Here is a 26,711-nt window from a genome sequence, read left to right as displayed (position 1 = left end):
TACCATCTTTGTGACCCTTAAAAAGAATTGGGTGAGCACTTATGATCTATTATGGTTGGGATTAATATGGGTTACAATTTGCGATATCTAAATACCACATAGGGCTTTTGTGACACAGTGGCTTGAGTATCTCTGAGCCATAAAACACAGGTCTAAGTTCTACCTGCTCCAGGGGCATATCATAATGTCTGAATCAGGTTAATTAAAAACAAATACTGTTAATCTTAACCAAAAATACTGGAAATACTCTGGAGATAAGACATCTGACTTGCTGAGTACTTCTGCTATTTCCTGTGTTCGTTACAACTTGTAGTAAGAGATCTCTATTCAGAAGCTGAGGAAAACTCCTGGTGGCTGAAGGCTACTTGCCACTATTTTCTTATTTGGAGAGTAGACGTGTGGTTAACAAAAAATCCTTAACAATGACTTGGGTTTTGGCATGATTTGTAGATGCCAGTGTTGGACTGGGGTGTACAAAGTTAAAAATCACACAACACCAGGTTATAGTCCGCCAGGTTTAATTGGAAGCACTAGCTTTCGGAGCTCCGCCACCTTATGAAAGAGCATCACTCTGAAAGCTAGTGCTACTGATTAAACCTTTTGGACTATAACCTGATTTGGAGATGCCAGTGTTGGACTGCTGTGTACAAAGTTAAAAATCACACAACACCAGGTTATAGTCCAACAGGTTTAATTGGAAGCACACAAGCGACGCTCCTTCTTCAGGTGATAGTGGCATTGAGTATCTCTGAGCCATAAAACACAGGTCTAAGTTCTACCTGCTCCGGGGCATATCATAACGTCTGAATCAGGTTAATTAAAAACAAATACTGTTAATCTTAACCAAAAATAGTGGAAATACTCTGAAGATAAGACATCTGACCTGATGTTGTGTGATTTTTAACTTTGGAAGCAGTAAGAAGCCATGAGTGGCAGTAGTGAATAAAACAGGATGAATAAAGTCTGGTTGGAGCAGGGGTAATGGTCCTCCCGCGTTGAACAATCCAATTTATTGACAAACGAATCTGAACCAAAGAGACAATCAAATCCTATTCATATCCCAACTTCAGGGACACAAAGGAACCACTTCCGGTTCAATGGTCAAGTGCGCTGCCAACCGGAAGTGGGTTATGTTAAAGGAGAATCAAACATAACGATAAATAACAGATTTTCTTTCCGATGAAAGAATGTGATGTGCCTCCTTCGGGAGCTGCGGGCGATGTGGGAGACGGTATTTTCCCGCGGTGTGGGCACACGGAGCGGCCATGCTGAGACCGGAGCGGTGGGTGTCGGCAGCGGCGGGAGGCGGCTTCTCGTCTGCGGGAGCGGGCGGTGAGAGTGACTGTGGAGCCGGAGCCGGAGCCGGAGCCACATCCAGATCCAGGCCGAGTTTTAACAGTTACAGTAGCGTGTGAGTGGCGGCTGCTCTCAAGCCTCGCTTTGTCCATTTGTTTCGCACAGAGAGCAGCTGCCGGCCCTTGGACTCAGTGGAAATGCTTGGCTGAGGGTGGAATCTTCCCTCCACCAACTCTGTTTATCCCCCCAAAGATTCCCCTTTTCCTTCTCAATCATATCCGAAGAAAAAAAGAAACCAGTTCAATGTGTCCACCCTTCCAAGGATGTTGTTTCTTCGTCACCTGCGGTTGGGAGAATAGATCCAACCACTTTCCTTTTATTTGAAGACGAGGTCTGACAGATACTCTTTTTTTTAAAAAAGTTTGGTTGAAATTACTTATTGTTGCATGTGTGTGAATACGCTAAGCAATGAAGAAATCTGGAACGAATATCAGGAGCAAAAAGAAAACTTCCAAACAACATGTGCGGGATGAACAAGCTGAGGGAAATAAAGTTAAATCTGCTTTGGACCAGGGGCGAAGGAATGAATCGCAGGCAGAAAGGGTGAGTGTTTATGGTCGATGGAAGTGACGGTTATGGTAAACGTGTGAATTCGGCATCATTAATTTATAAAGTGGGTTTTACATGTGTAACTTTTCTGAGGATTTTTCTTTCAAGCGACAATGGCTACTTAACTGAAACTGACAACATTGAATTGCAACGTAGAACGTGTTCTCCTGCAAAAGTGAAACAAATGTTCTTGAGGTTTCATTGGCAAAGTGAATGTGATCCGTTCAAAAATGTTACACTGAATAATGTGGGCCTCTCAAACTACATGTGTGACATGTATCCCAGTAAACGGATGCATGAAGTCTCATTGGAGGAGAAAGTGAGGACTGCAGATGCTGGAGTATCAGAGCTAAGTCTCATTGTCAAGCAGAATAAGTCTTATAATATTCGACGTCAGCGGCTTTGAAATCCAATCTTCTCCAAAATCTCAAACAGAAATTTTTATTGGGGCTAATTTATTCACTTTATTTTTTTAAAATAAAATAGTTATTGGTTTATAATGTATAAGTCAAGTCTGTTTTTTTTGTAAATGTACTATGTTTTGTGTGTTCTTATGGGTTACTGGGAAATTAGTTCCCTGCTCCCAGATTTCATCAAATCTCCTTTAAAACTAGATTGGAGTGGGATGAATGACATGCTTTTGTTAGGTGACACTGCTCAGTTGAATACAGGAATATTCATTCACCTGTTGTGCTGTTCAGTAGGATTATGACTAAGCCAAGAGTGTGGTGCTGGAAAAGCACAGCAGGTCAGGCAGCATCCAAGCAGCAGGAAAATTGACGTTTCGGGCAAAGCCCTTTATCAGAAATGAAGGGCTTTTGCCCAAAACGTCAATGTTTCTGCACCTCTGGTGCTGCCTGACCTGTGCTTTTTGAGCACCACACTCTTGGCTCTAATCTTCAGCATCCGCAGTACTCACTTTTGCCTAAAATCATGACTGATCTGATCATTGTTTCAACTCCAAATTCGTATCTCCTTCCCCTTTGTTTGCCTCTTGTCCTCTCCTTAAAAACTGATTGCCTTATTTTTGGTCTCTGTTCTGGTCTCTATGTTAAGAGGAAAACATTCGCTCTGTATTCACCCTGTCAAGCTTCCTTTTCTCAGTAGGAATATCATTAGTTCTCCTAAAGCCCAATGAGTAAAGGCTGATGTGCTCAATCTTTCTTCATAAGACCAGCCCTTCATCACTGGAATGAATGGAATAAACCTTTTCTGAACTGCTTTTGACACCATTTTATTCCTTTTAAAATGGGGAGACCAAAATTGCCCACATACTTCAGATACTCCGCCAGGGTCTGTGTAGCTGCAGTAAAACTACCCCTCTTTTATATTCTATTTTGCTGGAAATAAATATTAACATTCCAATTGACTTTCACTTTCTGCATCTGTAAATTGACTTGTATATGAGCATACTCAGATGACTACTACAGTTTTGAAATCTCTCTCCATTTAAGTAGTATACTTCCTTGTGATTTTTAAGAATTCCTTTCTATTCTTCCTGAATGAATTCACAATTTTCCACATTATACAGCATTTGCTGAATCTTTACCTATTAATTTAACCCATTTGTATCCCTGTGCAGACTCTTGTCTGTTTTTGATTTCTTTGGAAAATTTCACAATCATGTTTTTGGTCATCAGTCATCAAAAGAGATTGTTGATAGTTGAGGCCCCAGCACCTCATCTTGTGGCATTCCATTAGTTGCAGCTTGCCAAACTAAAAAGTCCCATCACACCCTACGTTTTGCATCCTATAAACTAGATAATCAATCCCCTATCCATGCTTATATGTTAGTTCTTACAACATGTGTGCTTTGATTATGTAGTATCCTTTGATGTGTCACTTTATGGAGTCTTTTGGAATCTCAAATACACCACATCCACAGGCTCCCCTTTCAGTGTTGCATATTTTTATCTCAAAATATTTTATAACTTATTTAAACATAGTTGCCTTTTCACAAAACCATGTTGATTCTGCCTTCACAAAGTAGCCTAACTATATAATCATCTTCATAATAGATTCTAGCATTTAATTTGTGCCAGATATTAGGTTTAGTGACTCACAGTTTCCTGTTTTCTGTCACCCTTCATTTTTTGAATAATGATGTTACATATGCTGCTTTTCAATATACTGGGATCCTTCCAGAGTTTGTCATTTTGGAAAATTATCATCAATGCCAGTACTGTCTTTGCAGCTACTTCTTTTAAGATCCTAGGATGCTGGCCGTCTGGTCCCATGGATGGGACCAGCTTTTAGATTTAATAGTTTTCCTGCATTTCCATGATGGTGATGGTTTTCCATTCCTTTTCTTGTTCATCTTTTACTTTTCAAGTATCTTAGCTATTATTAGCAAACTTTCTCTCATCTTTTATTTTATCATTATTTTAGTGAACTTTTTTTATTATTTGTTGGTCCTTAAAATCTGTCCAAACTCATCACCTATCACCACCCTGTGCAGAATTGTACAGTGACCCTTTTACTTTGTGATTATCGTTAATTTGCTTATCTAGGTGTGGGTGATGCATCCTCTGAGCCTTTCTTTATGACTGGCACAAATCTTTGTTTGCAGTTGTTAAATATCATCTCAAAATGTCTGCACTGTATTTGCCTTGACCTACCTTTTGACCTAGTTGTCCAGTTAGTTTCAGACAACTGTGTCTTCATGATGTTATATTTAGCTAATTTAGGTTTACAAGTGCTAGTCGTGGAAATAGATTCTCCCCTTGAAACTGCACCTGAAATTCTATCCTGACAGATTGTTGTTGTCCTGATGTTACTTTAACAGGTTACTGACTAATCTCATCTCACAGTTCATCATGGGTTAAGAATAGCCTACTCCTGGTTAGCTTGAGAAAGAATGATCTAAGAATTAGTCCCAGGTACATTCAATGAACCCATAATGTAACTAATCTCCTTCCTGTGTATAAGACATCATTGAAAATCTGTTGGGTCACTTCACATAACGTGTACAGGGCATTGTGGTGTTAACTGTTGTGCTCCCATCTCGTAGGCTAAATGTTGTGGGTTCATAATCCACTCAAGATTTATCAGCTGAGTTGTTTTGCAATATTGTTTTTTGCAATACTGCAGAAGTGCTACACCATTAGAGATGTTTTGTTTAGTCATGAAGCCAAGGCCCTGTCTGTTCTGAAAGATCCCTTGACACTGTTTAGAAGAGCAGGGGAGCTTTCCCCAGTGTCCTGGCCTATATTTATTTCTTGACAAGAAAATAAAGGTGTGAGCATGATCCCATTGCTGATCCTGCTCTGTACAAATTGGCTTCCGCATAACAATAGCCATTATATTTCAAAAGGTTTTGAATTGGCTTGGGGACATTCAGAAGTTGTGCAAGGCCTGATATAAATGCAAGTCATCATTTGTTCATCAAATGAAACTAGATAATTAGAACAGAAATATTTCATAAATTACACAGTCCTAATTTTAGGATGTCTTTGTTTTATGCCAATAAGATGATACACTAAACAATGAGGATTGTTTCGTGAGATGCAATTGAGATGCATTTAGCATATGGCACAGATGATTCACATTGATATATGGTTGGTTACAGTTGGAACATCTAGGCCTAGTTCCTGGAACAGCTTGTTTGGTCCAGGCTGATGTGTACACTTTGTAAGTCAAGATTTCTGCTGTAACAGATGTAAATTTTTAAAGTAGCAGTTCTCTGTTTATAACAGTTGCATATTGCTCACAGTAATCCATGTGTAGCACAACATTGTCAGGAGTTGTGGTGAAGTTAGTAAGTACTGCTGCGCTGGTCTGTTCTATCAATATCTTGGGAGCTTTTTGGTTATGTTGCTTGTGTTATACTGTTTGGGTGGAATTTTTGGGGTGCAGCTTACATGGGAAATGTTGGTATACTGACTTGTTGTTTGAGCAGTGTAAATATACTATAGAAATGTTTGTTCAGTCTGAGGGAAAGTTTAATTTTGAGTATGTTGTACAGAAATGTGTACATGTTGTACTTCCCCACTGTAATAACTACACCATTGCTCTTCTCCATAAATATAATACAGCTACTTTACATGTTGCTGCTCTTTAAATGACATAGAAGACAATAGGTTTACTAGGGCTGGGAGAAGGAATGCCAACAAAACGTTGCCAAGAGAAAATCTGACTTAGTGAATGAAATAACTTAGTGGAGACACAGCATTTGAAGTTATACTAATTGACTGCAGTTCATCAGGGGGCACAGTTTTTACAATATAGGTTAATGACTTGACTGAAGAATCTGAATGTTTATGATCAGGTTAACAAATGACACAAAATTAGATCGAAGGCCGTCAATAAGGATGGTGTGCAGGATCATCATCCCGGAGGGATAAAGCGAGTGGCCAAAAACTTGGCAGATGGGCTATATTGTGGGAAAATGAGGTTATGCACTTTAGCAGGAAGCATGCAGGAGCTGAATATTAGTCAAATGGAGAAAGACGACAGAACGCGACAAATATAGGGATTTGTGAGTTCTTATGCATGAATGACAAAAAGCAAGTATTCACGTTCAGCAGGTAGGAAGAATAGAAAATAGAATGTTGACCTTTCTTTCAAAGAGGATTGAGCGTAAAAGTTGAGGTTTTGCTAAAATTATACAAGATCTTTAGGGGGATTTCACAGGGTAGATGGGGAAGGTTTATTTCCCTTTGTGGGAGAGTTTAGGACCAGAGGTGTATTCTCAGACTAAGGGTTTACTCATTTAAGACCGATAAGAAGGAATTTCTTCTCTCGAAGAATAATGAATTTGTGGAATTCTTTACTGTGGAATGCTATCGAGGCTGGGTTTTAAAGTTTATTGAAGGCTGATGTAGTTTTATTACTAAGGGAATAGAGGGTTGGAAAGAGAAGACCAGAAAATGGAGTTGATAATGGAGTTGAGGATTATCACATCATCCATTTTCCCATTGAATGGCAGAGTAGTCTCAATGTGCAAAGTGGCCTAATTCTGCTCCTATGTCTGATGGCCTTAGTAGCAGGAAGGAGTATCTCTTTGTAAATCCATCAGAGTATATGTACACAGCATATGGCTGCATGACACTATTTTATTTAAGAAAATATAATATTTAAAGAATATCCTTTAGTTCTTTTGAAGAAACTGAACTGGAATGTTTTCAATATATTTTGCTTGAATTCTAAAATTATACAATGTGTGAGCATATGCTGTCAGTTGCAGGTAATTTTTATTTTGTGTCCACTGAAATTAGGAACACATTTTCCCATCACTGTATGCCTCTGCACCATATACTATTTCCTGCTGATGCAACAGGCAGGTACCGTCAGGTGTATCTGTGGAGTTTTCTGTGCATTTCTGAAGGCCAAACTTTTGCTAATTAAAGTATCTGTGTTGTAGATTTTTACATTAAATATATATTGTTAATTCAAAATCATTTTAGAAGTCACTGGTTTGTTCAGAATAAACTTGAATTGACTTGCATAAATTGAGCAATTTCAGTAGAACAGAACAGCCTTTTTCATGATTTTGAATTGAAATTTAAGATAATCTCCATTATTCAAGTTTAATTAAGAACAGTAGACTGTATTCCAACTTGGCCTCTTGACTATGTTTTTAGTATCTGTAATACAAATACTTTGTCAGACTGCATATAAAATTATGGAATCTGGGCTTGTGTTTTGCTTAACAGAACATCTGGTTGGCGTTTCGGGTTTCCAACGTTTGGCTTGGAATTCTCCAAGGATTTTCTGACCAGTTGCTTCCAATGGTAGTTAAGAGAAGGAATTTTTTTTTATTGGTGTCTTCTCCACTTTTTTTACAAATTTTATTCTTAAGAGCATTGAAATGATTAAATGCGTGTTGATTATGTGTCTGCAAAAATCAGAAGATATGCATATGTTAAATAAAAGGAACATGATGGTAGAACTACATGAGATAGGCCAACACTTGGCAAAAGATCAGATAAGTTCCAACCCTAATCAAAAATAAGGTCATAACGCTGGTGAAATATTAAATTACCAATGTGTTTCCAGCAGTTTTGGAAAAAAATAGACGTAAATGATGTTTTATCTCGTCACTTAGAATCATAGAAATGTCCAGTACAGAAACAGATCCTTCAGTCCAACTTATCCATGTCGACCAGATATCCCAACCCAATCTAGTCCCATTTGCCACTACCCCTGGCCCATATCCCTCCAAACCCTTCCTATTCATATGTCCATCTAGATGCCTTTAAAATGTTGCAATTGTACTAGCCTTCACCACTTCCACTGGCAGCTCATTCTATGCACGTACCATCCTCCTGCGTGAAAAAGGTGCACCTTAGGTCTCTTTTATATCTTTTCCCCTCTCACCCTAAACCTATGCCCTCTAGTTCTGGACTTCCCCACCCCAGGAAAAATCCTTTGTCTATTTATCCTATCCATGTTTCTCATGATTTTATAAACCTCTATAGCGTCACCCTTCAGCCTCCGACGCTCCAAGTGAGAACATGTATCAGGTATAACCAAGCAGGGAAAGAATTAAGTTCTGAGGTCTGTGTTTAAGTGAGGTTCGAGCCCTCGTGAGGAGTAAAGTGAGATGGGTTAAAGTCCCCTAGTGGCGAAATTTGAGGCTCTGAGTTTTTGTTGGGGGGGCGGGGCGGGGAAAAGATTGGCTTGGACTGTGGTGCCATGTGGTCCGCTGCGAGGGCTTTCTCTTTTTCTAAGTGTAATTTCAATGAGAGGATGCAAAACAAAAACTGAGAAATGCTGAAATTAAGGTTGTACTAATAATTGGGTTGAAAAAGGAAAGTTTCAATGTAAATTGTGCTATGCTGAGAGTGGTTGATGTTTAAAAAGTTTGGTTTGTTAAAATACTGGTTCAGAAAATCCTTTTAAGTAACTGTTTTGCCTTGTTTGAATCAGGATCTCAATTCAATGTGTTTTATAGACTATGTAATGGGACAGATTTTGTTTTTACAATTTACATTTGTGTCCTTTTTTAAAATAATCAAACTGGTAACCTTGAGTGCCTTGAGCCCCTGATTTGTTTGAAATTCTACAACGCCTGTTGGAAAAAAAACAGTTGGGTTAGTGGTCATGCTTTAGCCAGATGAGCCTATTATATTCCGATATCTTTGCTGTGTTTTTATTGCAGAGTGTTCAGATTGTTAAGATTTAGTAGGGAATATTAGAACAAGCGGCTGAGCTGTTTCAGTTCTGGTAATTATTGTTCAGACTTCATTGGCCCCCTTCATATCGCAAATTCAAAGAATATTGATCACTACCAAAGTTGCCACTGCAATTCTGACTTTTATTTGGGAAATTTCATTTGGAGAACTTATTTTAAAATATTCCAGCATTTGCTTCCAACAAATATTTGAGATTTATATCTGAATTGAAACTGCCTCTTCAATTGCTAAAGCACAGGAAATATTCTGTTGTTCTCTAGATTTTGGAAATATTTTTCCTGATAGGTTTCACATTAGCCAAGTATCAATTTATTAAAGGAAAATAATTTTTGAATAACCTGAATGAGATATGAGACTTTGATTTTAGGACCATTGATTGTTGTTTATAATGGGCTGAATTACTTAGGCAGTAAAATATAGAAGTTTATGGCTTATTACAAACTTGATAATGTCATAAATAGTGAGCAGAGTAACAGACTTCAAGAATTCAAAGAATGTTGAATTAGGCAGACACAATTTAGTGTAGTTAAATGTGTGACTGTCTCCATACTGCTAACCACCTTGGCAAGGAAGAAATGAGAGAGGAAATGCAAAGATACTTCCTTGAGTTTCTCCATTCACAGGTAAAGCATGCCTTCGGACCACCGCCCACCCCCTCCACAACTTGATCCAATGGATTCAATCAGTTCCCCAGTCATGAGCACGAAAAGTGAAGAAACTAACAACGGTGAAGAAGAGGTCTGTACGATTTTGTCAGTGGCCTTCCTATGGACATTTAGCCACGTGAGCTTTACCTTGCCTTTGGATCATTTAAGGGATATGAAGGTTCACTGATCAAGCTAACATCACAACAGCCAGTTGGCTTTGTTGCATTTAACAGCCGAGCGGGAGCAGAAGCAGCAAAGAATGTTGCGTTCACCTAGCCTGCTGCTGCAGTTGCAGCTGCTGCACTGCACACTCTGATGCATTGGTATCCCCCATCTGAAGCATCACGGAAGGATGGGAGTCTCGTCAGTTTTGTGAAGTATTTCATTGTCTTTACCAAGAATTCAGATTTCTCCGAGGAGTGATGCAAGGACCGACTGAATTTTGTTTTCAGATTGGACTTTATTGAAGGAGATTTTGGAGAACTGGCTTGTTTCCACTCAACTTTGAGGGGATGGAGTGATCACTAAGGACTATGGATTTAAGAACTTTCCTGGTGAATTTTTTTTTCTACATGGGAGGATTCTTCAAATTCCATTTACTGTAATGGGCTAGTGGTTTTTTGTTATAGTCATTGTATGCTGTGTGTCAATAACTTAAATACTGGCTATCAGAGTCTTATGAAAGCTGGTAGTGCCACCTAGGTGGTTATCATGAAATGATAAAAGGAGGGAATGAGAATGTGTATAGAGTAAAAGGAGGCAAGGAAAGTTAAGTTTTTTGAGTTTTTGTGAAACAAGAGGTTTAGCTGAGCATGACTAAGATCAGGTACGAACTTACAGTTAACAGTAGGGTGCTGCAGGCAAGGGTAGTGGGTTAACAATGTGGAAAATCGTTCATTATATAGAGCCATTTAACAAGATGAGGTAGCATTCAATATGTGAGGTCAGTTTAACAAGGTTAAAAAGCATTCATTATGTGAAGCCAGTTAATCATTGTGTAACAATCTTTACTGTTGACGCTCGCTGATTGAGTGACCGTTACAATGTGTATGTTGCCTTATCTGGATGCTCCTCCCTGTAAAATGACTATACAGTTCATAAACTGCTGTTCCAGAGAAGACCAAGAACTCATGTCTCTGTGCACATGGGCGATCGTTCTCTCTCCCTCCAGGGCCTGGAATAAAGATGAAGGAGGTAAAACTACACTGTGTCTCTGAGCTTTTGCTTCGACTGAGGGGGGAAACGGGACGACACAGGGAAAACAGCCACAGCCTATTCAACCTCTCTTAGTCTTGATTTTTTTTAAATGTGTGTAGCAAATAGAGGTTTTATTTGTTTTCAGAAGAATGTTCACCCAAATATTTGGATTGTAATTGCTTCATTAGGGCATAATATCTTGGGCTTTAGAATGTGAAAATGATTAGTCACTGTGTTTCAAGCCTGTTCTCGTTGGTATCATCCAATGGTCTCATTCCATTCTACTCTGTAACCTCCTGTAACCCTCTTAAGATCTGTGCACTCCTTCAACTCTGAAAATTGCTCCACCATATGGCGATGTCTGCAGCTGGCAAGACTCTAGCTGTGGAATTTCTTCTTTCTACCTTTCTACTGCATTGTTCATTTAAAGTGTTCCTTAAGACCCCATGCAATGACTAATTTTGACTTAATGCTTTTTTTTGTTTATAGTAGCATTGGTGACAGCTGATGAATCAGAAGAGCATTTTAATGAAAGGTAGAAAGAAACTGAATGGTTAGTTATTTATTTCTATTGACAGCTTCCCATTTGAGTTTGCTGGCTTCATCAATTTGTGGTTGTCCTCAGGAGCTTGTCATCTGTTCATACCTTCGTACCTTGTGGAATAATCTCCTGTGTGGGATGGTATTAAACCATTGACTTTTAAAGTTTATCACATTGACTCATGAAGTTAATCATTAGTGTTCTTGAGTGTTCACCCAGCTGTAAAATTGAGCTGAGTTCCTGGTGCAGTTGTGGTACCTGAGGCTCACTTTTCAGCAATGATCTTTTTTGTTTCTTTTGCATTTATTTATATGTAGGACTGTGAAGTACTGATTTCTCAGAAGATGTACTTATTTATTTTGTAATTGTAATAGTCAAATTTACATTTATTGTAATGGGATATCCCTGCTGTATTGTCAAATTTGTCTGAACCGGGTTTGGGGGAGGGGGGGGGTGCAAAAGAGGAAGGAATATTCTGATAACGGATGGAGCATCACAGCGAAGGCTAGCAAGTATTGCTCAGCTTTTTCAACTCCGTATGTGCTTGACTATTAAGAACAGTTAAGAATGAACCATTTTGCTTTTGTTCTAGAATAACTAGGATATTTTCAGATATTTATTATGCTTTGTAAGAGGCTCTGTTTGATGTTTAAATTCAGTTGATTTCTCACATTGACTCTGTTTAGTATATCCCATGTTATTACAACTTATTATGTGTTTGAAATAATTAAATGTCCTAAGTGCTTTATAAGAACATGACAAAGCAAAGTAGGATACTAATCACACAGAGATATTAGTTCATACGAGCTGACTTGCAGAAAAAAAGGCCCGGATAGATTCTAGATTCCAAGTAGTTGGACAGAGCACTTCAATCACATCCTTAGTCATTTATTTATAAAGCTGCAGCCAATAGGCTGCCACAGGACTGTAACAACTGTTGTCTTAACTCTTCCACATTGTTAGAAAAAAATGCATTCAGCATCATGGTTACTTGATTAGCTCTAGGAGATGATGCTTTCCAGCTGAGGTCTACAGGTAGGAGGTTGGAACCTGGTCAAAAGGCTCACTGAACTCTGGGTCACTTTGTGGAAGGCATCTCACAAGATTACTATATTGTCCCCAATGAAAGTGGAAAGAAATTTGATAATCTTGCAACAGTTGGAGAGGAATTTTGCTCTCCCCATTGCTGACAAAATCTTCACTAGAGTCCTTTTGACTTGCTTAATGAACCACCTTGACCAGTTCTGGCATCAGAGTTGGTACAGTTTCAGAAAATATTTGGGTAACACTGATCTGGTTCGCAGTTAGACAGCTCCAGGAACAAGAACTAAACCCTGATTTCAACACCATGTTTATGGTCCTGCTCAAAGTCCTTTCATACAATCAGTTATAGGCCTTTGGAAAGTATTGCCCTCAAATTCATTCACTACAGTAGTTTTACAGTTCCAAAATGGCATTCTTGTGCATGTCCTGGATGATGGTGAGTCTTCTGACCCATTCCCAGTTACTAATGAAGCTAAACAGAGATGCCTATTATTTTCTCTTCAGCATGCTTTTCTCCAATGACTTCCACTGTGGTGATTCTGGTGATGAAATTAGATAGAACATAGAACATAGAACAATACAGCACAGAACAGGCCCTTCGGCCCACGATGTTGTGCCGAACTTCTGTCCTAGATTAAGCACCCATCCATGTACCTATCCAAATGCCGCTTAAAGGTCGCCAATGAATCTGACTCTACCACTCCCACGGGCAGCGCATTCCATGCCCCCACCACTCTCTGGGTGAAGAACCCACCCCTGACATCTCCCCTATACCTTCCACCGTTCACCTTAAATTTATGTCCCCTTGTAACACTCTGTTGTACCCGGGGAAAAAGTTTCTGACTGTCTACTCTATCTATTCCTCTGATCATCTTATAAACCTCTATCAAGTCACCCCTCATCCTTCGCCGTTCCAACGAGAAAAGGCCGAGAACTCTCAACCTATCCTCGTACGACCTACTCTCCATTCCAGGCAACATCCTGGTAAATCTTCTCTGCACCCTCTCCAAAGCTTCCACATCTTTCCTAAAGTGAGGCGACCAGAACTGCACACAGTACTCCAAATGTGGCCTAACCAAAGTCCTGTATGTTGGATGGATGGGAAGTTGCTCAGCTTGAGATGACTCCAGGTGACATCCAGGGTCTCCAAGAGATTTCTGGGTTACTGATTGGTTCAGAACTGTACATAGAATAAAGAATGGACTTTGGCCATGCAATAACTTTGGCCTTTATGATTATCATGAAGAAAACTTGAAAGTGATCTTCTCACCTGATCCAGGAAAACCTTTTCTTGAGCCTGTGGTTTCAGGCCAGGAACAGTCAGCAGTGGAAGGGTTCACTTACAATAAGATGTGCGCAATCTTTGCCCAAGTATGTTAGCCTCATATTTTGAGCATTGTCTGGGAACTAGAAGAAGCAATTCTGTTGACCAAATTGCTAGTCTAGAGTAAAATGAGCAAGGCTATTATTATCTGTGCACTACTTCAACTATGTATCAGTGACCTATCAAGAAGCTCAATCATTTTCATTTCAGCTGACTTTGGAAGCAGTTGAACTCCATTGGGAAGACTTTTGGCTATTATGATTACTGTTGAGAAAATGATGATGAGCTGCCATCTTGAAATGTGAATGTCCATGGAAGGGTATGCTCAGCACTGTTAGGAAGGAAGTTCAAGGATTTGGACCCTGCAGTAGTGAAAAAAGGTTGATCTAATTCCAAGTCAAGATTGTGTGTGGCTTGGAGTGAGTCCTGTTGGTGACAATGTTGCCACGTATCTTTTTCTCTTGTCCTTCTTAGTTTTAGACATCACAGCTTTGGAAGGTGCTGATAGAGGAGCCTTGGTGAGTTGTTTCTATGCACCTTGTAGATGGTGCACACTGCTGCTTCTATGAGTCAGTGGTGGATGGACTTACAACTGAGTTGGGTTGATCATTTAACCAGAATTCCTAAATACTCCCTTCTCCAAGTGATTCTCCGATGGGGTGTGTTGACATGACAATCAAAGGAAGCGTTACAAGGACCCTCTGAAGACTTGACTGAAGCATTTTGATATTACCTTCTCGTGTTGAGAAGCTCATTTGAGATTACTGCACTGACAGCAACCAAATGAATGGCAGCACCTTTTGAAAGCAAGTGTGTCCGAGGCAGAGAGAAAATGTATTGAGAAGCATTCCGCAGTCAGTGACTCATCCAAAACTCAAAAATCATCTGTAGTATCCTGACCTATATCGTATAAAGGGCTCAGTTGGCTGAATGGCCACAGCATGAGTTCAGTTTTTGCATCGGCTGAGGTTACCATGAAGGACTGTCCATTTTCAACCTTTCCCTTTGCCTGAGGTGTCATGATCCTCAGGTTAAACTACCACTAGACAGCTCTCTGGTCTGCTGGAATCCTGGGGACTTTACCTTTTTTTTGTTTTTATATACTGTAGAGTCTGCTAGGCGCAGGTTGGCTTGAACGGTCATTAATATACCTAATGAAAATATATGAAACATCTCAAATGATCACCTTTGTCTCAAAGGATGAACAAAAATGGTATCTAATGTAATGTAAGGAGTTTGTATCACACTTCTTAATATCTGCTCTCAATTCACCTACATTGTTCTCAATGTTAAAATTGAGGCTGTTGGAGTGCACTGGTGTTCTAGTCCCACTGATCCATGAGTTGCAAAATAAAACTTTTAAAAATCAGTCATCAAAACATACACACATTTAAGTAAAAGAAGAGATGGGCAGGTTTCCTTGCCAAGTTTGGCTTTCTGGGGGAAAAAAATAAAAATTTTGGCCTATGGGTTATTTTTGAAGGCAGAAGGACAAAATATAGAATTTTCTGGAGTTTGGTCTGATATTTAAGCGTGTGGAGTCAAGTCAGTAACCATATGTGTTTGTGTTTGAAGTCTTGGAGGCACAGCTAGCTCTGGAAATGTGATCTTGAGGTATTCTTTCATTTGTTCTTTCACATGAACAAGTATGTTTCACTCTGAACTCAACAGGAAGGTTTTCTTTGTAGAAGTGAGAGATTAGCTGGGGAACCTGATCTTAGCAAGCATTCCTCCAACTCAGTTTGTTCACAGCATGTTTCTCTCCAATTGAAACAAAAACAGAAAGGTTGGAGGATTTGAGCTATGGGGAGAGGTTTAATAGGCTGGGGCTGTTTTTCCTAGAGCTTCGGAGGTGGAGGGGTGAGGTTTATAAAATCATGAGGGCATGATAGGATAAATAGACAAAGTCTTTTCCCTGGGATGGGCGGGGGTGGGGTCCAGCACTAGATGGCATAGGTTTAGGGTGAGAGGGGAAAGATATAAAAGGGACCTAAGGGGCAACCTTTTCACTCAGGGTGGTACGTGTATGGAATGAGCTGCCAGAGGAAGTGTTGGAGGCTGGCATAATTGCAACATTTAAGAGGCATTTGGATGTGTATATGAACAAGGATTTGGAGGGATATGGTCCAGGTGCTGGCAAGTGGGACTAGATTGGGTTGGGATATCTGGTCAGCATGGGCGAGTTGGACTGAAGGGTCTGTTTCCGTGCTGTACATCTCTATGACTCTAATTGCAAGAAAAACCCAACAGGCCTGGCAGCATCTGTGGAGAGAAAGCAGAGTTAATGTTTCCGGTCCAGTGACCCTTTTTCAGAAGTGTCTGAATTCAGGAACAGTCAATGGAGATAGAGGGTAGGCTCTGCTCCTCTAACTTTGAAGATCTGTGTTGGGATGCTATCTACTTCTGCAGTTTTTCCATTCTTCTTGTGTCTCATGATGGCTTCAAATTCTGCCCCACTAGGTGAGAGTCCAAGATCATCTTTGATGAGGAGTTGGGGGATATCCTCAAACGCATCCTTGTATTGCTTTGAAGCAAAAGGAATTATTTGAAGTGCTTTGTTTGTTGGAGGCTGATGTTTTCTGTGTGTCTCCAAAAGAGTGCCACCCTTTCTCCATACTGGTTTGAGGCAAGGGAGTTGGGTCCATACATTGACTTGGTGGCATTGAGGAAACCCCCTGGGTATCATCCTTGTCAGCTAATAGTTGCAGCTTCTTAGCTTTTCAATACACCATTGGTACTTGATTTCCCTAGTTCTTTTGTAACTTTTGCTTTTGCTGTATGGTAATTTCTCTTTGCCTTGCTGGTGATATTGTTTTGCCAGGATGGAAAGGTCTCATCATCTTATCAATGATGTCTTGCATGATGTGGTCATTCTTGTTGAACTGATCTTGTAGCATGTGGTTTTTTCACAGCATGAGGTGATGTCTGTTTTAAAATTTGCATCATATCATTAAAATTGATTCTTTTGAAGTTTTTGGTGAAGACATTATTAGAAGGTTGCTTGGCTTTTGAAGCTGCTCAATGTTGAACATTTTAATGAACAGTATCTTTGTCTTCAGCTACTTTTGGTGCCATTTGATGGACATTGAGGAGTGGATGAGCCAGTGATCTACCCAGCAGTCATCCGCACCAGCCATTGCTTTGGTAATAAGGGCATCTCTTAGGCCTCAGATCGAACAATGATATGGTCGGATCATGTGTCAATACTTTAGATCTTGGGTGACTCCAAGAAGTCTTGTTTGTCATTTTGGTGTAATGGTGTGTTGGTGATGATCAGCTCTGCAAAATTAGTGAGCAGGAGAATCACATTTTGGTTTTGTAATTCCTAAACACTTCCTTTTTGGTGGTTCCTTTCCAGAATTGGATATCCTTTCCAACCCTGGTGTTGAAGTCTCCATGGAGGATATTTTTATCTTCCTTAGGGATATTGGTGAGTGTGGTGTCCACGTTGGAGTATAAGTCATCCTTTATACTCCTCTTTGGCATCAGGGTTGGAACATAGGTACTCACGACTGTTGGTTAAATAAATAATCACAGATGGAGTATTCTAATGAAGATCATTGAGTGAGACTATATGAATGGAGTGAAGGAGCAAAGATGGGGTGTGGTGGGGGGATAGCAAGGAGTATATTTTAGACCTCCAAAACAGGTCAGGGAGAAATCGAAGAGCAGGTAGGTAAGCATATGCTGAGAACTGCAGAAATTACAGGATATTAATTGATTACTGATAACATTGACTGGGATAAAATCCATTTGAAAGAATCATAATGAGAAAGATAGGCATTCTGAAATCCAATTTGGAGAATTTTAAACCTTTTGTATAGCAAGCTCAATTTTAGAAGCGGCAGTTCTGGTTTGTTTCAGAGAATGAAGCTGATTAGGTACAAAGGGTTCTGAGCGCACATTTTGGTGGTATTAACCATTATTCAGTGTGAATTTGCATAGTTGTGGAAAAAGACAAACAAAAATCAAGTGGATTTGTTTTTTAAACTGGGGAAAGTCATACATGAATCTGTGTGGAGAAATACATTTGGTTCTAGAATACTGTGCATGTATTTTCTACACAAGACTTCGAGCATATTGTATAATTTTAACAAATTCTATACAATTTTAAAAAATATATCAGTATTTTTAGATGTTACAGGTAGTTCTTCTATAATGTGTTGGTTGTGTCCTTGTACAACCCTGTATTATAGGAAGATCGCCCTTTAGAAACAGAGTTTAAAGTGTTGGCCTTTTAAAAGTTCGTGCTTTAGCAACAATGTCTAAATTCATAAATTACATTGCAGTGAATTTGCATTAATGAAACACCCATTAGAGCAGAACAACCAGTAATTGGGGGGGGTGAAATTATCATAATCTTGCTGTTGAGGTTCTCTTTAAATATTTAAAACCATGCCCATGGTTTGTAGAGCCAAATCTAGTGTTCATTTGATCCATCAGCAAGGTGGTATTTCAACTTGCAACTAACAGTGCAACTTACCTGCCACAAATTTGTACAAAGTCTGCCATATTTGGCTCTAAGTGTAGGCATGTTTCTTTCAGAGAACTCGTGTAAATCTCATGAGCCATTTTTGGAAATATTTCTGTCAGAGTTCTGAGATTCTGGTTCCTTGTCTGGAGAAGGCTGCGCGATTTAAACAGAAGCGATTTAAGTAGTCATTGCTTCACATTGAGAATTTAGGTCATCACTACTGATTCAAACTCTGTATGATTTAATGAAATTATTTCAACAGTGGTTCAGCAAAAGTTTGTAATGTTTTCCTGTTTTATACTTTGCTATCGAAATTGTGTTTGAGTAGAAAAGGTGACATGATTATAAACAAGACATCTGTGTGACCACCATAGGGGTATGCTGTGATTGAAACTGAATTTTGGCTCTGTAGTCAACTGCTGTTTTGCAGAAGGTTACCAAAAGCTGATTCCAGAAATGATATTTTTGAGATGAAATTGTAAGTGTTTATGTAATGGTAGTCAATTTGTGTCTGTTTGGTAGAGGTCAAAATATATAAGCTATACCTTTTTGCATAATCAGTGTTCTGGTCTTGGACTTAGCACAAACACATTACCTTTCTTGGCATAATATTGAATCGATATCACGGAAATTATAGTAAAGGTAGAATTCCGTGAAAAAAAAATTTAAATCTTTGATGCAATGATTTGACTGCTGTAACAGGTGATTGATGTATCTGATTGATCAGTGCATTTGAAATTTGGTGATTCTTCATCCCATATGTTATAATATGAATATCTCATTGAACAGTTGAAAAATATGGTGTTCAGCCACACACTGAAGAAAGCTTTAGTTGTTTGTTTTGTTGAAAAGTTGACAGCTATTATGTTGTTATCCATTCATATGTTTAATTTTGCAAATTGTCTGTATAAAAACTGAGATATTAATTGGAAAATTGCAATGACAATTTATTGAAATAATGTGGTATCAAATAGGTTGTGATCCTCAAATCCAAGTTTGGATTTGTAGAATAACAAAACCTTGCACTTTGTAGTGCCTTTTACATAAAATGCTTGCGATGTTTCACAGAAAAATAGAATTTGACAACAAGCTGCATAAAGAGATGTCAATCTTTTGATGAAGAACAGGACTTTGTTTCTGTCCACAGATGCTACTTGACCTGCTGAATATTTTCAGTATTTTCTGTACTTATTTTGGATTTCTTGCATCTGTAATATTTTGCTTTTATGTTGAAGTTAGAGACCCTTTGGAATAATAATTTTAAATATGGTAGAATCAGTATGAAGCATCAATGATTTGAGAGAAAATGCACACCCATGACCCAAGTCCTGAAGAAGGATTACACCTGAAATGGTGACTACTGCACCTCCCTGATATTGCTTGGCTTGCTGTGTTCTTCCGGCCTTCTGCCTGTCTACTTTGGATTCCCACATCTGCAGGTTTTTTTTCTTTTCTGTTTGATTTCCAGAGTTTAGAAGATCAGATTAGTGAGTGGGGTCTAAGTATCAGAAAGTAGCTGTTCTAATGAAGTTTGGGCTAAAATGCACCCACTATTGGAATATGTGGAATGTAATGAATTGAAGTGAGAATTTGATTGGGGGTGGGGGCAAAGCTTATGTGGACACAGTGTAGGAGGATCATCAGGTGGCTGGAAATGTTCACTGATAAATGTGCAAAGGTGAGGGGTTCTCTGGGGAACCAGCTGCCCAGAAGCAATCTCAATGAGTAAGAGATGCTGAACATGTTTCATAATTTTGCATTGTGGACTTAGATTCAGAGAATCAATTGTCAGGTTAGCAGGCAACAGCAATGTACATTTTTAGGTAGTTACCTGTCTTATGGAAAAACATCCAAAGTACTTTTACAGTGGAAAAATCTGACAAAAATGGCTATTGATCCAAAGTAGATATATGCGGAGTGACCAACGCTTGGGTAAAAAGATCTGTTGAAAGGAGGACCTGAAGTTACGAAACAGAAATGGAAACATTTAAGAATGAGATTGAAGAGTTATGGTGTAGAGGGACTGAAAGAGAGTTCAGAAACTGTTACAGAAGGTGAAGGCAGTTAGAGATGCGGAACGATGAAGCTATGATGAAATTCAAATCCAAGGATGATCATTTAAAATCTACTTTGAAGCATCAGGAGGCAATGCAAGTCACAAGAATTGAGGTAATTGTTCCATGTAGAGAGAGGACGGAAATGGCCCAGTTATGAAAGTTCAGATGTACTTCACAGTTGATTAAATGAAGAGGAGAACTTATTGGATTAGCTGTGTGTGGTGTGAGTACTGTTCAGTTTTGGTCACCCAGTAATAAGGATATTATTAAGCTAAAGAGAGTTCAAAAGAAATTTTCCAGGTATGGAAAGTTTGAGTCCTTAAAGGTTGGGATTTTGTTTTACTGGAGCATAGGAGATTGAGAGGTGAACTTCATAGAGATTTATAAAATCCTGAAGGGTACAGATAGTGTTAACAGTAGGTGTCTTTTCCCTATGTTGGGGGATTTAGAGTTGGGGGGCATATTTTTAAGGTGTGAGAAGAGAGATTTTAAAAAAGACATGAGGGGCAAATGTCTTGCACGTGGTAATTCGTGAATCGAATGAACTTCCTGAGGAAGTGGTGGATGCGGGCAAGTTACAACATTTAAAAAATACTTGAATATGTACATTGATAGGAAAGGTTTAGAGGGATATGGGCCAAATGCAGGCTAGTTGGACTAGTTTAGTTTGGGAAACTTAGTCAGCATGGAAAAGTTGGACCGAAGGGTCTGGTTCCGTGCTGTATGACTCTATAACGGCGTACAAAAGATAAAGGTGGGGGAAGCTGTTGTAATGGAGGTGAAAGTAAGCAGAGTGAGATGATGGAAGTTTGACTGCATATTGAACAATATTGCAAAGTTGCAAGCAGTGTGGGTTAAATTTCAAAATGGCTGGTGGGGAGTTGAACCAAGTAGAGATAACCCAACCCCAATGTCGGGGAAGATGGTATGATCATGTGTGTCAGAGGTGCAGAGAGACTGAAAAGGATATATATGGAAAATACATCACCATCTCATTGATGTCATTTATTACTTAAATTAGAATATTTCCTCCTGGTTTGATTAAACCTCGGGTACTTCTTCATTCTGTGTCCTATGTGAAATATTTGCATGTGATCATTTCTGTGTAAGACATTGCATGATGTAGGTCTGGAGTCCTATTCTGGCATGGCAGCCTCTACATTTTCTACAGAGAAAAATGGTCAAGAAGGTGCACAATTCTCTAACTTCTGTTTTAGCTGGGTCTAAACTCACCCAGCTGAGTTTTCTGTTCCTGCTCATTTCATCTAATGCCTTTCCAAACAGTCAGCCTCCATAGGTCACAGTAATTGCTGACTGTCTTCCAATTGTTTGTGTTAATATCCATCATCATCTTAACTTGGAGGTGTATTTGCAGCAGATGAATAGATGCCGACCCAGTGGCCAAATCACCACACAGGTGGTCATTGGGAATGGAACTGTAATCTGTCTGATGAAACAGAGCTGTCTTTGTTGCCTTAGCAAAGAGTCTATACTGTGGATGGATTTAACATGTACTGGAATCTGAGTTGGTGACCTTGTTCGAACCAAAATATTTTAAGTAGAACCTGTTGAATTAGCTGTATTTGGTTTGAGTTCTGTGTCCAGTTCTGGTCACCCAGTAATAGGAAGTATATTATTAAGCTAGAGAGTTCAGAAGAGATTTGCCAGGTATGGAAGGTTTGAGTCCTTAAACAAAGGCTGGGACTTTTTTTTTACTGGAGTTGAGGCATTGAAGGTGTTCATGTATTCAGCCTTTCTCCTGTCTGATATGTGCTGTTCATGTCTGCGTGTTGTCGAGTGCACGGAGGATGCAGGTTTGGTGTTCTTAGTCAGGTCATTCTTGTTCCACACAACCTAACTCCGCTTGGACATAAGAGCTGCAACCTTTGGAAATAAATGTGTTGATTTTAATATCAAGTGAGATTGCTGGTGATTTTCGAGATTAGATATATGAAGCTATCAACAATCACAGGCATCCCGTTATCATTGCTGAATATTGGTATGATAATATTCTGGACCATGACATTGATTTAACCACTGGCATCAGTAAGCCAAACTATTCAGACATTAGAATCTCTCTTTTGCTCCTGAATGTGTTCTTCAGTGTGGAATTCTTGTGTGACATTATCAGTGTAGAACAGCTGAGTGTACTTTTGTTTTGCATCCTCACTTGGAATTATAATCTCCTTAGCCTTGGTGTTAAACTTTGTTGGATTGTGCCCTTATGAATTGTCTAGTGATGGTTTTCAATCACACTGCCATTACCTTGATGCAACAATTTTGTTTCAGTGGCAGGATGGACACTGGTTTTGGAAAGAATCAACCATAACAGTGTCAGTTTGGGAGATAACGGTACATTACATTACTCCCCAAAATCAAATTCACCCTGAATCTCAGTATCATTGTAATGACAACAGTTTTGAAGTGGAAGAGTGAGAGTAGAACCAAATGTGATGTGAGTTAACACAGTGGACAGAGTTGGGAAATTGGATGACCAGTAATTTACATGGAACTGGGGATAAGGGAGCAGGAGGTAGATTTTCTGAACAATCTGGGGAGGTTGTTATTGTGAGAGGGGGGGGTGGGGAATGGTAGAAATGACTGAGGCATTTAAACAAACTCTCTCTCAATCTTTGTAATAAAACCAAACTGACCTAAGTAGGGTGAAGAGATTGTGTATTTGCCCACCTTTGCTTTGTATGAACAGTATCACATCTGAGTCAAAGTCTTGGTGTCAACGTGAGCAATTAATTTATACTGTTTGAAGTTGAAACCCTAATTATTGTATTTTGCTTTGCCAAGTTTGAGACTTTGATATAATCCAGCAGTTTGAACCCCTCTCTGTCAGGCCAAATATGAATCATCTCCAATAAACAAGAATAGAAAGCAAGCTAAAGTTAATGGTTACAAAGGCTGCTAGGCTACTTTTGCCCTAAGTTATTTAGGAAAAACAGAAGGTTGTGATTTTATAAGATGATCTTGAGCTAGATTACATGTGACATTACTTGATGTGTGTAGTTGTCTCGTGCATTGGCTCAAAGGATACAAATTGTTGATTGACATAGAGAAAATTACCAGGCCCTGCTAATTGAACCTGCCTCTACCGCTTTGAAGCAAAGCATTTTCAGATTCCACTGCTCCGTGAAAACGTTTTTCTTGGTGTTCTCATTGGATGTTTTGCCAGTTATGTTGAATCTGTGCCCTCTGCTCCTTGATCATTCCACCAATGGGAACAATCTTTCCCAACCTACTCTGTCTTGACCTGTCATAATTTTGAATCCTTCTATAAAATCTTTCGTCCAACATTTCCAAGAAGGATAGTCCAAACTTTGCCAATTTATCTGTTCTCAAGCCTTAACTGTAATCTCTTTTTTTTGCTATATTGTGGTGCCGTATACTGAGTATTGTACTCCAGTCAAGAATGGGCCAGCATTCTAACCAAATTTAACATGGCTTCTTTGCTGTAAACTCTCTGTCCTTGTTGATCAAGCTGAGGATGCTGCATGTTTTATTAATCACTCTCTGAATCTCTATTACAATGATAGTACCGATTGAGCAGTTGCTGCAACATGGATGTTCAAGCTATTTAATTTGCCTCTTGACAATTGCATAATCTTTTTTTCTACTTGATAAGCATTTACTTACTTTAGTCTTCAACCTGAAATCAAATTGTTGGCAACTGATATACTGAATGAGCAAATTGGCATCTTGCAAGATTCCTGAAAAGACTGCATACTTTGGAAACTGAGCATCTGGAAAGCTAATGTTAACCATCTTTTTATGAATGGACATTAGTGCTCCTTTTTATCTGATTTTCTACTGTACAATCTATGAGCTGCGTAGTGGCAGAAGCAATTCATATAAGAATTTAGAGCTCTTAAAAATCCATTAAAGGTGAAGACGGTGCAGCAGCACAGTATCATGTTTGTAATTCTTTAAGCGTTGACACCAGATGTGATATTGACTGCAGTTGCTGAATATATGATTTAGGACAGTACAAGCGTTTTTTGGACGCTACTGCACTGGTGTATGATAAACAAGGCACGGAATAGAAGCTCTGCTGCAAATTGCAAATAATTCTCATTTCTCAGAAAATAAGCATGACAAAGTAAAATGAAACAGGTAACAATTTTTGTTTTAATATCCTTTTTAATTTGTTGATGCGACCTCTGCAATAGCAGACATATTTATTAAAATACACGATGGTTGATCATTTGGAATCTAAATGCTTTTAGTGCAAACTGTTCTGGTTATAATGTCTTAATCAGTAAACCTGAAGACCCATTATGAGAAGCTGCATTTTGGTGCAGTGATTGTGTTAAGTCATTATTTTATTATGATTATTACGTGTTATAATTTATTTTCACTTTCTAATGGTAGATATTCCAATTTTGAATAAGTATCTGGAACATAATTTCTTTGACCAATTAATGTTTGTTTTGTAGCTTCCAAGACATCAGTATTTTCTCTTCTATATCTCGAGTCCCTGATTGTTGTTCTATTAAGAAAGCATGAGAAAATTAGAAAGCTAATAGTGCACTGTGTTTTGTTTCAGGTTCAGTTGACTTTAGAACTGCACTGCTGTAGAAAATAGTTAAATTAAGCTGTTTATAATGTTACACTGCGGTGTTTAGCATCCTATACCATACACCATGATGTGAAAGTACCTTTTATCCAGGAAGAGCATGAAATATTTCACAGCTGAGGGCTGAATGATTTTAAATAAAATTCTGGAATTCATTCCAAGTAGTTGAATAAATACACATTTTTGTTTCATGGAATTATTACATTGATTTATGAAAACTGTTGGAGTCTTTCCTTAGATAGAAAAGTGGGGTTGAATTACTTAATGTTTTTGAACTAAATATTGACTGAAATTCATGTTCAAATTGGGTTAATAAGGATAATGTTGTAAATCAATGAAATGAGAGTCAATTCATATTGTTTCAAAACAGATGGTTAGTGTAGTCTGAGAGTCGTGCTTGCTATTTGGTATATTCTGTACATTTTAGTCAAGGTTCAGCCTCCAAGATAATTTTGCAAACTGAAATTCAATTCCAGTTTCTTGAACAAAGCTTTCATTTCCCATCTTAGTTATTGGTGTTTATTGGTTTTTGCTTGTGGCTACGGATGAGCATATGTAAGCAACATTTCTTGTTTTGAGTTGTGGTGTTTTCAATTGTTTGGACTGTTTTCTTCTGTACAATTGGTTCCAAAGCTGCTTTTTACACAAAGTCCATTTATTCGGCCATTGTGTCCTACTTCTTTCATGTTGCTTCCACAACTCTCTGGATAATCAAGAGCATATGAACACAAGAATTAGAAGATCATTTTAATTATTTTAATCACCAAGGGTGGCACGTGGTTAACACTGCTACCTCAGAGCTCCAGGGACCCGAGTTCGATTCCAGCCTCAACACAGACATTCTCTCCATGTCTGTGTGGGTCTCCTCTGGGTGCTCCGGTTACCTCCCACAGTCCTGGGATATGCAGACTAGGTGGATTAGCCATAGTAAATGTGGGATTACAGGAATAGGTAGGCAGCTGGGTCTGGGTGGGATGATTGTTGGAGGGTCACTGCTGATTTTGATGGGCCGAATGACCTCTTTCTGCACTTAGGGATTCTATGATTCTAAATAGCCCATTTGGCCTCTCAAGTTGCTCTGCCTTTTGATAAGTGCATGGTGTTTCTTCAGTGGTCTCCACTCCACTTCCTTGGCTATTCTGATGCCCTTTAAGTTCCTTGTTAGCCAATGACTAATCTACCTCTGCCTTAAAATGCATTCAGAATTACTCAGTGATCACAAAGCCATTCGATCTCATGTCCTGATGTCTCCACAATAATCAGTACTTTGGCCATGAGAGATTATTTCTCGACTTCCCTTGCTTCTGCAACTCCTCTCCCCACCCCACCCCCCCTTAATGCTTGACTTGAGACGAAGTCCAAGAAACTGATCTTTGAACCCCATTAAGATTCACAGTCACATTTGGTTGCATAAATAAGATTTTGATTGACTGTGTCCTTTTGAATTGATAAAAGACTTGTACCAAAGAAATCCATATATCTTAGAGGATAGTTATTGACAGTCAGATGGCTCTGCTTGTGAGTATTGTATTGTATTGTATTGTATTGTATTTCATTGTATGGCAGCGTTTTTGATTTTATAATGGGAAATGCCTCATGATTGTGGATGGCTTGTTTCCACTCTGGTTTGATTGTGATGTGGCTGAATGGCTGTTATGACTGAATGGCTGTTAAGTATAATATGTGATTTTCAGATTCCACGAACATGTGGGAGGAGGATTGCAACTTGAAGGGCTGGATGATGAGTTGTTTGGAGGTTTGTGAGTTCTGATGAATGCCCCTCTGTGTTTTCAACAGTCTC

At 39.0% G+C, this 26,711-nt stretch overlaps 1 protein-coding gene across 1 annotated transcript in view; it reads left to right on the top strand.

Annotated features, from left to right (window-relative positions):
- The first annotated feature begins 1,101 nt into the window (after positions 1-1,101).
- Positions 1,102-26,711, top strand: part of mast2 (microtubule associated serine/threonine kinase 2) — a 418,453-nt gene continuing 392,843 nt past the window's right edge. Inside the window, 1 exon segment of the mRNA XM_072574356.1 lies at positions 1,102-1,899. Coding sequence (XP_072430457.1) covers positions 1,765-1,899 — 135 coding nt within the window. The 5' untranslated portion in view covers positions 1,102-1,764.

The sequence above is a fragment of the Chiloscyllium punctatum genome, chromosome 7, assembly GCF_047496795.1.
Source record: "Chiloscyllium punctatum isolate Juve2018m chromosome 7, sChiPun1.3, whole genome shotgun sequence".
Lineage (NCBI taxonomy): Eukaryota > Metazoa > Chordata > Chondrichthyes > Orectolobiformes > Hemiscylliidae > Chiloscyllium > Chiloscyllium punctatum.
The sequence above is the reverse complement of the archived record's forward strand: the minus strand, read 5'-3'. Positions and strand labels throughout refer to the sequence as shown.